Source organism: Augochlora pura, chromosome 4, assembly GCF_028453695.1.
Source record: "Augochlora pura isolate Apur16 chromosome 4, APUR_v2.2.1, whole genome shotgun sequence".
NCBI lineage: Eukaryota > Metazoa > Arthropoda > Insecta > Hymenoptera > Halictidae > Augochlora > Augochlora pura.
Window position 1 is genome coordinate 15,790,196 of NC_135775.1, and position 15,647 is coordinate 15,805,842.

A 15,647-nucleotide genomic window follows, 5' to 3' on the forward strand; every position below is an offset into this window, starting at 1 on the left:
TTTATTTTTTAATAAAAAATTCTATTTATCATTCTGTTCATTTTTTACAAAAATATTTTTTCTTTTATTTTGTTTATTTTTTAGTAAAAAATGTAGTATTCGATAAAAATAAGTATGGTGTAATATTTCTCACCCTGCAACTGATTGCCTTAAATTAACCGTCAGCCCTGTGTGATTTTTTTCTATATCGTTAACTCAAATGAGAACACTCAAATAGCGTTGTTGTATGTGCATAATCTCGGATAAGACCTATTTTTATGACGACAAAATCAATTTTGATGAATAAATAATATCTTTAAACAGTTGTAAATGATTCGTGTTTTATTTAACAATTCCAAAGGTACTTTTTTACGTGATATAAATTAACATAACTGCGAGGGAAATCGGTAGTGCAGGGGGTTAGAAATTTCGTTTATGCGAGAAAAATCTTTTCGACCGTGTAACCGGAAATACAGGTAGCAATAGAACGTCACTCCGATGCGCGCGACACCTACCAGAATAAATTTCGTTCGAATTCGATTGACGTTCGCTTTGCCCGAGCAGTCACACGTACAATAGAAAAGCCTGAGCGCGTTCGCGTTGCACAGTGTCGCTCGAACGAAAAGAGAGCAACCGGCGTAGAAATACGCGAAGGCATGCGAGCAAAGAGTTAAGGAGTAGAGATTACTTAAATCAATGTCGAGTATTCCTTAGCGCGTCGATCATCAGATACAATCAATAAACCTGATTGTGAATCACTTAGCGGCGTTGTTCATCGGATGGCGGGCTCCGATTATGTAGGAGGTCGGAGGTGGTGTAAAGGATCAGAATGGATATACATATAACACACGCGGAGAGGAATGAGAGGGGTGGGCAGGACCCATTAGGCTAATCCCTCGTCGGCGGCCTCGGCCAAAGGAACGGAATAAGAAGGAATGAGAAAGCCACAGGTTACGTGTCATTCCTGCTCGCCTGCCGACACCTATACCGACCCTACTCCGTAGCCGAGCTACGAGTATATCCGCTCAGAGGTGCTCCCTATCACGACTGCTACCCTGCTCGGCCACCTCTCCCAATTTTTTCCACCTTCGGCATCCCTTTGGAATTCATCCTATAAGGGAGAACAAGGAACTGGCCTGGGCAGATTTTATTTGCGATAGGATAACAAATAGTTATAAAATAAACACATTATTTCAAATACTTTATTAGTTTTATTTTTCACAGATACTATAGAAAACTAACTATCTTTTCTTATCAGTTCAAACGATTTTTTAATTGAATGATCTTTTATTTCAATTACTCGCTCAAGTAAAATAACAAATAATTTGACATAAGAATCCTCGAATTAAGTTGGAAGTGAAATTAATAAGAATTAATAAAAATTCTTGAATTAATTGTCTGACATCAAGTGAAAATTATTGAATGAAATTAATTATATTTAACTAAATTATACACACATAAACTTTAATTATACAGTAGTGTCTCGATTATCCGAGTCGAAAGGGACTGAGACTATTCTCGGATAATTGAAAGCTCGATGATACGGAAGCACCGATGAACATTCATAAATCGTGCAATAATATCACGGAAAAGATTTTGATAATGTCATATTGTAGATGTATTTAAGTTTAATCATATAATTATATAATCAAGTGAATATTTGTTAAATTTTTTAAAGAAATGATGTAATAGATGTTTGTTGAGTTGCTGTTGGAATAATCGAAGATTCTACGTAACGTTCAAAAAATACAAGCTTGCATTGTGAGCTTTATTGAGATGGTTGAAATAGAGTATTTGAGAAAATATTTTTTATAAATATTTGATCGAGTAACAATAAGAAATTGAACACTTATTTCATTTTAAAACGAAATAAAGATGAAACAAGTGTATAGTTATTTCAAATTACATATAGCTGGATAAAATAATTATCATCGTAAAACTATTATCATAACGATTATTATTTCTCAAATGAGTTATTTAAATAATATTCAAGTCCTGTAAGCAATAGCTAGCCTTAGGGCAAAGGGAATTTCGTTGAACATTTATTTATAAAATAATATTTATGCGATATAAAGTTATGTATTAAATTGATTGATCAGTAGTATTTTATTAGTATTTTATTTAATAGATCCAGTAATGAAGAGTCAGCACCACTGATCGACAATTTTCTAAAAATTGAAATTTGGATAAATAAGTTATTTATCCTATGACTTATGTCATAACAGAATTGCAGATCTATGTCGGCAATTCACAACATCGAAAAAAATGTTTGTAATTTAGTGTTATTTTCACTATTCATAGTGAATATTCTGTAACGTAATCATATCTCATTTATTATTAGACTGTGGATTTTATGCACTTTTGATAAAATGAGTACATCGAATTCAGAATAGTAAAAGATGTTTCAATAATTTAAAGATATTATTGTATTACTTCTGCAAATTTCTGCAATCTAGTCATCTTATTATTTGATTGTTTCGTGTATTCCTCTAAGTGTAATAATATTCAAATTATAATCTTTATATTAGGGGAGCTTATATTATTCTGCATATTGAAATAATGAAACAATTTTGTTTAGTTCAAAGTTACGAATATTACGATTCATGTTTCTTTTCTGTCCAGTTCGTTTATTCTCAAGTATTCAAGGTCATTGCTATTTTCCGTACATTAACCCCTATTTTTAAAGGTCATTTAAAGATAATAACACACAGCAGAGCTGAGTTATAAAAAATAAGGGATTAATGTATTAAAGTAGCAATGGCTTAGAATATTTAGAAAAATTATCTCGAGAGAAAGGCATTTTTTAATATCAGCTAAAAAACGAAGATATTTCAATGTACAGGATAAAATACTTCTATCAGACAAGCTGTGATATTATGTAAGGTCTATTTGATTTATTCAGAGGATGTTTCTTTATAAATGTGTGATACTGTGCCGATTTAAACTTTCACTAGTTACTGATGATATACGTAGGCTAAAGTATCTTTCGGTTAGGGTTATAAAATCAAGTGTCTTATGTTTAAAAATAAAAGAAAGGCAGGAAAGACAGCTGATAAAGATTAGAACAATAACGATGTTTCTCTAGAACAAATAAAGTTTACATTTACCCTAATATTTTAATATAGAAACCATGAGAAGATCAGATTGTCGAAGTCAATTCGTAGCCCACATTTACAACTGCAAGAGGCATATATCATTCAAAGAAAATTGTAACAACAAGTGTTAAATTCTCAGTGGGAGATTGTGTAACATGGAATATGTGTGAATAAGTTTGATAGCTATATATAATCAAGATGTTCTGTGTGATATCATCAATTACTATTTAGATTTATGTAATTATATTTATATTTGCAAATTCCGATTCTGTTTGTGAAAAATTGATATTCTACAGTAAAAAAGAAAGATCTGACGTATGTTTTAATGAGAAATATACTGCCTACGTCTACATCAATCGCTGTGTACGGGTTGGAAAAAATTGTAGCGAGATTGTGTTATTTTGATGATCAAATTCAATCACATATGAAAAAGATTGTCAACAGAATGTTCTGTGCAAACAAAGTAATCTATACTTATGCATAGAAAGCAGTTTATCAGTAATATAATGTCAATATTGCAAACATATAATAAATATAAGTTTTTACTTTTAATTTTATTTCATTAATTTTGTTCATGTACTGAGAAGTAAAAGTGCTGCTTGAAAGCGATTCGTTCAAAATTGTTTATATACATTGTACAAGAACTGAAAATTAATTGAAAAAACAAAACATGCTTGGATAAAAATTGATCATCAAAAATGCAAGTAAGTTCGTGCTAGAATATTTGTTATATAACTTAGTCTTTAACTGGTATAATGATTTTTAAATACAATTACATATACTGTGGTTAAGGTAAATTCTAAAATGTAAAACACAGAATTAATGTAATTCTCGATACAACAATGATTGTATTTTATTAGCAAATGTCAGATAAGAGTTGAAACAGCTTTACAAGCATAAAACTACGCGTATAATTTAATTAATAATACAACGAGAACTACCGGGGAAGAGTACCGAATGTTTAATAATCTTTAATCGAAAAGCATGACGAGTATGCAACATTTGATTACAATATTTGAAGATAATATACATAATGCGATAATTTGCGTGCCCGTGGTCTACTACACACAAATGGCTAATTGGGCGATGTAATCTTATCGTCATTTAACTTTAATAACCATTAAGAATGATAATTTCACGAGAGCATGGACAAGAAAATATTAATGAAAGAAGCTTTAATTGAGGGTTATTAAACGTTAACGACGGCCATTTACAAGATCGACGAATACTTCAACGCGGACAACACGATGGATATCTTTAATTGAAGGGTTCAGTTTTAAAGCGGTCCGCAACACTTTTCGAGGAACGCTCTGAGAATATTCTTGAATGGTTTAACACCTGTCGTCATCATCATTTTATTAACATTTCTTTTTCGACATATTGTACGCATAATTAATTAATGTATTTCGTCTTGAATTTTAATCACGTTAACTTTCCAATTAGAACAGACCGTGCCGTATAATTCTTTGTTATTATATCAATAAAGGAATTCGCAAAAACAACAAAATATAGGTCCAATTTGGATAAATTTATGTGAAATTGAAATGACATCAGAATATCTCCCTGGAGTTTCATTATCCTATCTAAAAGGTAATGTTAAGAACGAAATGATTTTCTAAGTAATAGAAAAAAACATAATACATAATATTGTATACATGGCAGGCAATAATTTATAACAATAATTTTTCAACCGTACACTTCTTCCTGAGATCAATTTATTCTGTTCATAGATAATCTTCTCATAATACAATGAATAATTAAAGGGACAGATGTAACGATAAAAACAAAAATTAAGAATAAACCAGAAATAATTACATAAAACGACTGCATCGTCAATTCTGCATTTTCTTCAATGATAAAATTTTGGGAAGTATAGAATCTTTAATTATCATGATTTTTTTAAGTTACAATTATTTTATACTCGATTCTAATATTTCATGAAATTAATTTATTGTATAAATTCAAAGGTACAGCTTATATTTCTTTAAAGACGAGCCAACGATACAGATATACTACATGATCAATTTGATACGAAATGTTAACTATCAGATTTTCATTGGTTTTATTTAACAATGCGATATGTATTTTAATTACAGCTACAAGTATGCGAGCAGAGCTTTATAATTACATTGTTATTGTGATTTCCCAGTTTGCGAGGTGTAATTTTTTAGTTATTGGTCAACAGTATGTCTGCCAGTTGTTACGGTCCATCGGGGGTACATAAATGAGCACCACTGCCGACGTGTGGCAGGCGGCCCGTTTGATCTCCGCGGGACCCTCATGGGGCCCGCGGTCTCTGCTGCCCTCCTTCATCGTTACTTCTTGCCTCTTTCTTCACATTCTCCACGTTCGAAGCGTATACCTGTCCTTTTCCACGTCTCGTCTCCTCTTTTTCTCTCCTTCTTTCTTCCCCTCTTTCTTTCTCTTCCTCTGTTACTTTTGCTTTTTCTACAGTCATCTCTCTGTCTCTGCCTCTCTCTTTCTTTCCATATTTCTCTCTTTCATTCTTTTTCCCTCCCTCCCGCCCCACTCTCTCTATCTCCCTCTCTCCCTCCCTCTTATTTTTTCTCTAAAAATAAGCGTACGTATATGCACATCTCTTCGTCTCGACATCTCAGTTCTCTCTCCGTTTCATCGTCCTCGGTCCTCTTCGTTTCTCTCCTTTACCCCGTTTTCTTTTCTCCTCTCGCAGACTATTTTTATTTATGAGACCCGATCCCTCATTCCCCCCTCTGCCACCCTCGAATTCTCTCCCTCTCAAGGCGGCAGCGTACCTGACGGTTTGACTTTTAAAACTTCGGAACACCTGTACTGCTAATTCCTCCTTGTCTACCTGTATCACTCACGAAAACAAATTCTTGCCTCATGTCAACAGGGACCCCGTCACACGTTTGATCTCGTAGGTGATTTCTCGGGAACTCGGAACTCCGTGTCGCCGCAGGATTTACAGATGTAGATACTACTGTCCAGAACTATTTAGATTCTTCTTCCACGGGGGATCATGGGCTTTCGCCGTTGTATCGGTCCTTTGCGGATCTTTATGCGAAATAAAAAGTATCTGCAGCATGCGTTATTCTCTTCTGTAAATCGTCTATTTGTTCGAAATGGTTGTATCAGCGTATCGAAGTGTCATTTATGAGCATAGAAAATGCACATGAAAATCATTTCTGCATCTATTGTTTTTGTATCTTTTTGTATGCGATATGGTTTGTTTATGGTTTACACTTGTATTGCACATGTATGTTTATTTCACGTTCCTAAATAAAATCCCAACACCGTTGCAAAGAACAGAAACTAAGTTAAAAATCAATTCTTTCCTCCGTCGTTGTTGTAAGCGAGGCTTGAATTTAACGATAAATCAAGTGTAAACTTTTATGAACATTACATCATTTAGTAAACTTTTCATTTCTAAATTATTTTTCCCTGTTTCTTTCTGCTTTGAGTTTGTTATAATCAATTTTAACAATTATTTTGTATTTGATTGATACAAATACTGAAGGAGCGTTTATTTCTTAACAATTAATTTTAAGTAAAATATAGAATTTTATTTTTTTTTGCAATTTATTTAATATTATTTAGGAACTGGAAATAGGATAAATATAGATGAGTAAGGAAGTCATGATTTTTATGTGCTTACTTTACTATAGGTTTTTAAAATTGATAGTATATTTTCGAAAATTGCTATAGTTTCATTCAAAACAGTTTCAAGACCAAAATGGTGTAACAACATTTTGAAATGTTCTAATGACTGTAGTTTTACGTATTTCACATATTCATTTTCAAAACAGAATAACTTTTTTCAAATTCGACAAAATTACTTGAATTTGTTTAAATGCTGATTGACTAGTTTAATAGATAGTAATTAAAGGAATGTTTGAGATAATTAGAATTGATTGGAACGACAAAAAATATGTAAAAATATTGCTTTTTCTACTTTATCTTGGGCTGCCACAAAATTTTAAGCAATATGTTTTTTAGATAACCGTGATTTATGAAAGTGATAGACCCAGAAGCACAAATATTGTTATTTGACTATCTAGTTTCTGACAATTAATTTATATTTCAGTAGAGTTTAATAAAATAGGCAAATAAAATTAAGATGGCTCTAAGCAGACTCGGTTGCATTTTTTAAAACTTTTGTTAATTGTACAAAGTTCCAATGACTGCCGTAGTACCTGTGGTGTGTAAATATTGCTAAACAAAAACAAATGATTGAGAATTTTAACATAATCGAAAATAGCAATCAACAAAAGACACTCTCTTCGAATGAATATTTCACATTGTGTACAAAATGTTCGTCAGTTGTACTCCAATTTGACTGATTTATGTGTAATACAGAACTGATGAATCAAAAGTGCAAAATAATAATAGATAAATACTAACGAGACTCTTCGATACTATTATTTTCAAAGAACGTATGACATCCGTATTCTAATCATTATTTATTATTAGACTGTGGTTTATTATGCAAAATAAAAATTGTCTGTTCTAATCGTCAGAAACAGACATTACACAGAGATTTACTTAATCTTTGAGTAACTTTAATAAGCTTCGTAGAATACCGTAGAATCTTTAAATTTTTTAAATGCTTCGGCTAGGATAATGGGGCCGGATACTGTGGTATGACTAATTAATACGTCTTTTAAAGTTTATATTTATCGAATACGAGATATTAAATTTTTTATTCTGTTATTTTGTTTGATTTTTAATAAAATTAGGCTATTCTTTAATTTTATTTATTTTTCAATAAAATTTAGTTATTCTTTTATTTTGTTTATTTTTTAATTAACAAAATATTGTTTATTTAATCTATCCATGTTAGACACAACGCATAAAAACCACATTACACTGATAATCATAAAATTATTCGCGCAGTGGTTACGTTGATCGAACCACCTGTTGATCGCTTCTGTTTCGAAAAGATTCTGCGAAATAAAAGATCACTGGTAATCGCGGAGGAAGTCTTAGCGGATCGTGCATATGTAAAGAGAAATGAAAACGACAGGGACAAATAAAAGAGTAAGAAGATGGGGTAGAAAAGAGATAATGCGTGCTCCGTAAGATATTGACACTCCGGTAATCCATTTGACGGACATGTGGGCAACCTAGCTAATCCTGCTCACGCCCACCGAAGATTAAATCCTGTGCGCAGGCTTCCTGGCTCGGCCGAGCTAACTTCGCCTAACCGACGACGTAGGACAGGATTTAAAGTCCCATACACACAGACACACACATACACACACACACACACGTATTCCCTTGTGTCAAACTTTATTCGTAGATACAAGAGGTTAAAAGCTCTTCGTGGCCCCCCGAAGATGGACCGGCCAAATTCCTCTTCCTTTTCATCTTTCATTCACGATATTGCCCCTCTAAGAGTTTCCGTTCTTTTTCTTCATTCTGTTCGCGTACATTTTTAGTCTCGAGGTATAACTAATTAACGCTTCAAAGACTTGCGACGCGCGATTTTACCTTTTTTTCGAAAAATGCAATTTTAGGGGTATACAGGGCAAATGTATGTTATCTATTATTGTGGACAGATATACACTTGATAATCGAAATTACTTAGTAAGGAGCAAAATTGCACTAATACAGGTACATGGGGAAAATGTACAGAAGAAAGATTTTAGAATAGTATTAAATTCCTAAAATAATGAATACATTCTCAATACTAAAATCATTCATTAGAAAATTGGTATTTGGTACAGTATTTAAAAAACAAACGAGCAAAAGGTTGCTTTTTTATTTATTAAATTAAATTCGTTGTCTTATGTATATTCGTAATAAATCAATTCATTGATATTAATTTGTTACATTCTTCAAACTAGCACAATTTCAATAGTAAACGTGTTTGTATTGGGTATAATGCTTAGAAAATGTTTGTATGTGTACACACATAAATAAATTAATCTAACTTTTTCGATAAAAGAGATTTTATTTTATTTGTTCAAATTATTATACTGATAATGGCCAGTAGTTCTAGAGTTTATAAAAGTATATTTGTCACTATTTTGTTCACAAATATGTTTCTTTCACATTTGTGACCGATAATGAGTCAAAAGTGATAGTCGAATTCATCTACCGAGCATGCTCCTTAATTTATGAGAGAGTTCTGACAACGATTTCCTTATCCCGAATCTAAAAAGTATTTACGTCAAAACGAGAACTATATAAATTTTTAATTACTTACCACCTCCTAGGATGCCGTCTATTGTGTAATCCTTCTTTCCATCATCACCGGGTCGTCCACCACGAAGTAGTCTACTGATAGAACTGACGCTTGGAGGGTCCGAGAAACCTTCCTATTCGAAATAAGTGTCATCAGAATTCATAAAAATGTTATCATTGGCATTAAATTTCACATATTGAAAAGTAAGATAACCGAATACGTATTGGTTTCGTAAATATAACATCATCGTCTTATATACAAGGAATTTAGGAAAATATAATGTTTATACATTTAAATCTAATAAGAAGTACTGTTGTATTTTGTTGACAAAAATTGATTCAGTCGATTGTTATCACATATCGCAACTATATTTATTATAATGAAACGTCACTACGTTAGTTGAGAATCTTTACGCAAATATCTGATATTGGGCTCAAATTTTTCGCATTTTAGGTAATCAGTAGATATGTAAATGATGCTCACATATTTCGCATATATTTCTCATACATTATATATTATATAATTTTAATTGTAATTTAAATTTAATTATAATTCAATTTAATCACTTCATTTGATTTTTTAATCTCGTGCGGCTAAATGCTACGATTGAGTTGCAAATTCTCTTGCGCACTCTTATTTATGTAAACTATTTGAATAAAGTAAGAATAAGTGATCAAGATAGATCAATCAAGATAAAGCAGTCTATATTAATTACAAATACAAAATTGGAATAATGTAAATCCTACAGATGATTCAATTAGTTAGTATACTAAACTGGAAATGCCAATGAAGTTTATTAATACTCACTTATTTCTTGTATATTACATATTTATAATTACCAGAGACGCATAAAGAAGCACACGGTAATTGTTATCGTGATCATAAATAATAATAAAATAATCAATTATAATAAATGAATGAATTAATAATAATAAAACACAGTATTTTTTGGTTTCGTCTAACTCTGTTTGCAGTTCAGTTATTCTTTATAAAATGTAACATAATGTACGTTTGTTTATAATTACATGACGCAAGTATAAAATTAATACCTTGAAAAATCGTTTAACTAGTGTTGACACTCAATTATCTACGTATTGTAAACTTTTTGTCGAATTTCGGTGAATGAAGTAGGATAAGTAAATTCGATGTTATGACATCCAGCGTTAGACTTCACTGGGTACTTTCAATTTGTGAATGCAACGTACTGTACTACAATCGTGTATGATTATTTCCGAAGCAAAATACACATTCCATACGGCGCATTTTACGTTATTATTACATGTACTAGGCACCGTAATCTATGAGGTATGCGTAACTATGTATGTACTTACATACCACGCTTAGATTCTTTGATAACACACTAAGCGTCGTGAAGTGTTTTTCGTTAGTGTAGCTGAAAACGCAGGTTTCGAGATGAATATGGTACTTTCAAGTACTCTTCTCCTAGCAATATATCATATACACTGTAATTTCATTATCTTTCATACATTAAGATAACCGTGGATCGACAAATATATCATACCCTCAATTTTTTTATAATAAGTTTACAAATTTTTATGTAAACATCATTTCATCGCACAGTAAAGGATGTTGGAATTAAGATTTTCCGATTATAGTCGAATATTGAAAAATTATCAATGTTTGCGAAAAGTAAATTAAAACTAACATTTATGTCAATATGGTTTGATTTTGCATTTGGCAGCGTTACATAGAACAATAATTGACGAACTGATGTAATTGATTTTGCGACTTCCATGTTTCATTTGATACTCTATTAATACTCTTTTTCTTTCTCTGTTAATACTTCTAACCCTCGAAGTCATTCTGAGAAAACATAATTGGAATACTTATTTATCTCTTTATTTATCAATTTTTGTTAACATATTTTTGACGGTATTTCTTCTAGATACGTTAATTTTTCTATACGTGTATTAAAGCTTTCCTTGTTGGACTATAGCTTTATTTAATAGACTCTGATTCTGCCGTTTGAGTGTTGACGCACCTGTTACTTTATTGCACAAAATTCATTCTCTTCATCTCAATAGGTCTTCCGCAATACGTCCCACACTCGTTCCTCTGTCCGATTTGCAATATCAGCATTCATACAAATCACACGTAAGTGGCTAGCATATCACAATATTTCCATCCATTGACTCCACGTCGTCGCTTGACCGCGTATTTTATGCATTTATGACTAAACTAAAAAATCTTTATTCTCTTTAAAATTTAGGTATACTGTTACATAGTTTTCAACTAATCATGGTTGTTAAAAAGGACACAATATTTCCATCTAATTTATATTTCTTACAATTAACTCAAATAATATTTATTTTTGCATAAAGATCTGCAGTCTAGTTTTCGCATCTTCTTATACTGTAACTCCATTAATATTTGGACACCCTTTAAAACGGAATAACTTTTTAAAAGTTGATTGAATTACTTGAATTTTAGATAGCAGAACGATTAGACTACGACGCAGCGACTACAATGAATTTTAGATACTGTCTAGGCGTTTAGTTCCTCTATTATCTAAAAGAAATTGGAGTAATTTATTGCGGTATAAAAAAATTATTGCGCTTCAACCCCTTGCCGAACTTTGACGAGTCTAACACGCGATGGAGGTTTCTAGTAATAATCTGTTAAGTATGAATGCTATTTTGTTCTTTGTAGTCTGATTAAAATTCTGATTTCTTGTCGTTAGTATTTAACCTCTTGCACTATCGCTCCTTTCATGTATGACGCTTAGCACTTATTCGAACTTCATAATTTTCCTAATAGGATCGGATAATTTTTTTTCACATATTGTCTCTCTTTATCTTCGTTTCTATACTTTGATAACACAAGAATTTATTTTTACTTCGACGTAGGAGAAATTAATAATATTCATATTTAATAGAGCTTGCATAAAATTCACCACGAGTCTGATTCGTTATTATAGTGCAAGGGGATAAACATATAATTAAATCTTATCTTATCTCTTAATTTCATCCTAGAAATGATTACAATCGAAGAATTTCTAATCATTATAACTGTGATGATAAAATGGTACGGTAACGGGTTAAAAGGTGTCCAACTATTGATGACAGCCATCGTATCTACGTTTCTGGAAAATCCACACCACAATAAGGACCTTTACCAGAGAACCTAAACATGCGATCCTGTGAAACTCCCCTTGGAACGCAAATCACTCCCGGGGAATTGTCACGATGGAATGTGACTTCGTGTATTACATCTTTGAGTCGATCGGAAAGAACGGGGAAAAAGGAAGAGAGTGGTACGGAAAATAGAAAGTAACGGGGAAAGGGGAGAAAAAAGGTGAAAAAGTGAAAAAGGAGGTTGTCGGTGTCGATGGCTATCTTTCGGATCGACGATCTCAGAAACAATAACGATTCTTGTGCCGTTGATGGCGGTTGAGGCTTTAGGTCCGGGGCGATGACAGGAGGAAAGAGACAGAGATCTCTGTTAGAGAGCACCGCAAGGATCGGGAAGAAGGATAGATGCCGCCTCGGGTCCTCCAGCCCAGGAACGCCTCCTTCCAGCATTAAATGCCGTATTAATGCCGGCTACGACCGCCTGCTTCCACGACTGCAACGGCGTACGCGTTCACGAAACTGTTTTTTCCCTTCGATTCCCTCTCTTTCCCTCTCTCTTTCTCGCCGTCGCCCTCCGTCTCCCTCTCTCTTTACACGGCAGTCCTACCGCGCGGGCATTCCTCTTCTACCTTCGTAGAATTTATCTCTTTATCGAGAATCGCCGTAGCCATGCCGCACGCTCGTAGCTCGCGATCGAAATCGATTTTATTGGAGCGCGTCCAGATGGAATTTCCGTCGGATCTTGATTTGAGAACCGCCGGTGATCCTACGCTTGGTCGCGCGAGAAATATTTAGCTATCGGTCGCTGTCTTTTTGGTCGTCCCCGTGGAGAAGCTGCTACCGCCACCCCAATATCTCGATCAGCGGCTGTAGCGATACAAAGCTCGACGCCTTACGAGATTTCCGCATCGAATGCCAACCATCGTCTATCTTTTCTGACTTTGTTGATTCTATTTATCGACGGTGTCGAACGAAACGAGACTACGGCGCGTGGGAAACGCAGCGAACCCGACTTTGGACAAACGACGGATGTAGACGTGTTCGCGGGTGCTCGGTTACCCCTATATTCGAGGTGTGATTAAAAAGGCTGTGCAATCTCAGCTAGCACCTTTCTATCGTCGCGTTGTACAGTTCTTATCGTCCGTCGTTGAGAAATTTCCAAAGAAATTGTTATCCTCTATTCCGTCGGCACGACTGGATCGCGGCTTTCACACCGGTGTTTGCAATTTTTCAAGCTGTTCAGATAAACTCCCGTACACGGAAGAGCTATTCTTGGAAAAGTCGTTTTGCATACTCGAAAATCACGTCACGAACGAGGGAGCGTTACGCCAATGAGGCGTGGGTGTAGGCGGCGGGCAGTAACGTATTAAAGGACACGCGAGTTGCCTCGGGGCGCTCACGTACACCCCTGCCCACCTCGTGCACGCCTCGTGTACAAGATTAAAAAGCCCCACTCACTGCGATCTTTGGAGAGATAGAGAGACCCTGCGGAAACGTCCACCCCCGATCGAGAAGTCGAACAATACCTTTCAACGTTTTCCCGAACGAAAAACTCGGCCCGCTAGATTAATATGTATTGCGGTCGGATTCTTCGGGGAGCAACGGATAGCTATTTCGTTTGTTACTAATCGAGACTTCTCGATTCAAACTGGTCGTTTCGAGATCGGGTCGATCCGGAGATATCAATGCTAGACCGTGCTCGACGACTAAAATTCGAAGCTCGCCTGTTCTTGTTGCGTCTCTGCAACGATGTTATGATCAGAGTTGGCTGTCATTCAAATTCTTTCGTCTGAGATAATTAGTCGAATTCATACTGTCGACTATTTTCGTCAAATGACAATTATTTAGTATTCGTCATAAAGTATGCTATAGTTCTTCGAATAATTTTTTATTCCAGTAAATTATTAGAACAAATTATTGGAATAGATTATTCAAATAAATTAATCGAATAAAGATTGCAAAATTACTCGAATTATAATGCCAACAATTGTTGACTGATACATTCGAGATTAGTTAAATTTCATATACTTATAGAATTATAAAATTACCACTGCTTAAAGTTATGCATCATTGATCAATCTACCCAAAGCAAAAAAACTTCCTGATACAACATTTGGGGAAAAGTGAAATGTAAAATGGTATATAAAATAAATCAATCAATAAACTATGGAACAACTATTTTAATTATCGTACTAATAAATTCTTATGTAAATGAAAAATTTTGTCCAACTCTGATTTTTACTTGTGAATTCAGATGTTGATTAAGTGATTTCTTGAATCAAGTCTTATCATTATTGCAAATTAATAATATACTAAATTAATTAAAATACATCGAATCCTCTTTTAGTAATTTCATGTACACATGTGATTTTCTATCACAATAAATTTTAGCGCACAAGATATAAACGAACTATTAAATAAATGTTTTCATTATTATATATACTCATAAAATGATTCGTTACACCTGGTAATCCAATATTAAAAAATTCGTTTTTGATTTGATTCTGTTGTTAAAACGTTTATTCGAATATTATTCGAATTTGTAGACAAAAAAACTACAGATCAATCTATGGTAAATCATTCGTCACGGTTAAAGATTAGACCTTTGCAATCGAATGGCGACTTTGAGGCGTCGCTAAAAATTGCTACACTATTCTTAAACGGATTTTTACATTGTCTGTATTCGATAAATTGTCAAATGATAGAGGTATTCTATAAGTATACACATTTAATTTCATACGTATCGAATAAAAACAATCGTACCGAATGAAAATAGCGTAGGTTGAAACAGATGTCTTCAATTTGGAGTTAAAATAGTTTCGAGTGCAAAGGGTTAAACATAAAATACAACCAATTCTCAACACTAATCATGCTTTCGGGAAATAAAATCGATGAATGAAATAAAAATAAAAGAAGTCGGCGAAATACTTGGAACTGCAGATGCGGTAACAGTAACCTTAACAAAACAGGATTTCGTAAATGATAAGAAGCAAGCAAGCACTCCATTATTATTTGCTAATATAATATTCGAACTGCTTCACATTTTACTTTCTCGTCATGGTAATCAATTGGTAACTTATTTATATATAAATAAAAATAATTTATTAACTAGCTACTAAATCACTAATTGTATATATATTATAAGCATGTATATAATCTATGATAATAATTACAATATTCCACTTATTTTGCCACTTATTTCAGGTCATCATTATTATTACGAAGTCAATTTCACATTAAATTACCATTCTTGATATGGAGTAATTTGACATTACGTCACTACGATTTTGGCCATACGGAACCAATTTGACG

General features: G+C 33.4%; 1 protein-coding gene across 1 annotated transcript in view; it reads right to left on the reverse strand.

The window, feature by feature from the left end:
- The window catches only part of LOC144468406 (protein gooseberry-neuro), a 37,176-nt gene that overhangs the window by 11,840 nt on the left and 9,689 nt on the right, over positions 1-15,647 (reverse strand). Inside the window, exon 3 of the mRNA XM_078177843.1 lies at positions 9,265-9,376. Within this exon, the coding sequence (XP_078033969.1) occupies positions 9,265-9,376 (112 nt within the window). The remainder of the gene's footprint in view (positions 1-9,264; positions 9,377-15,647) is intronic.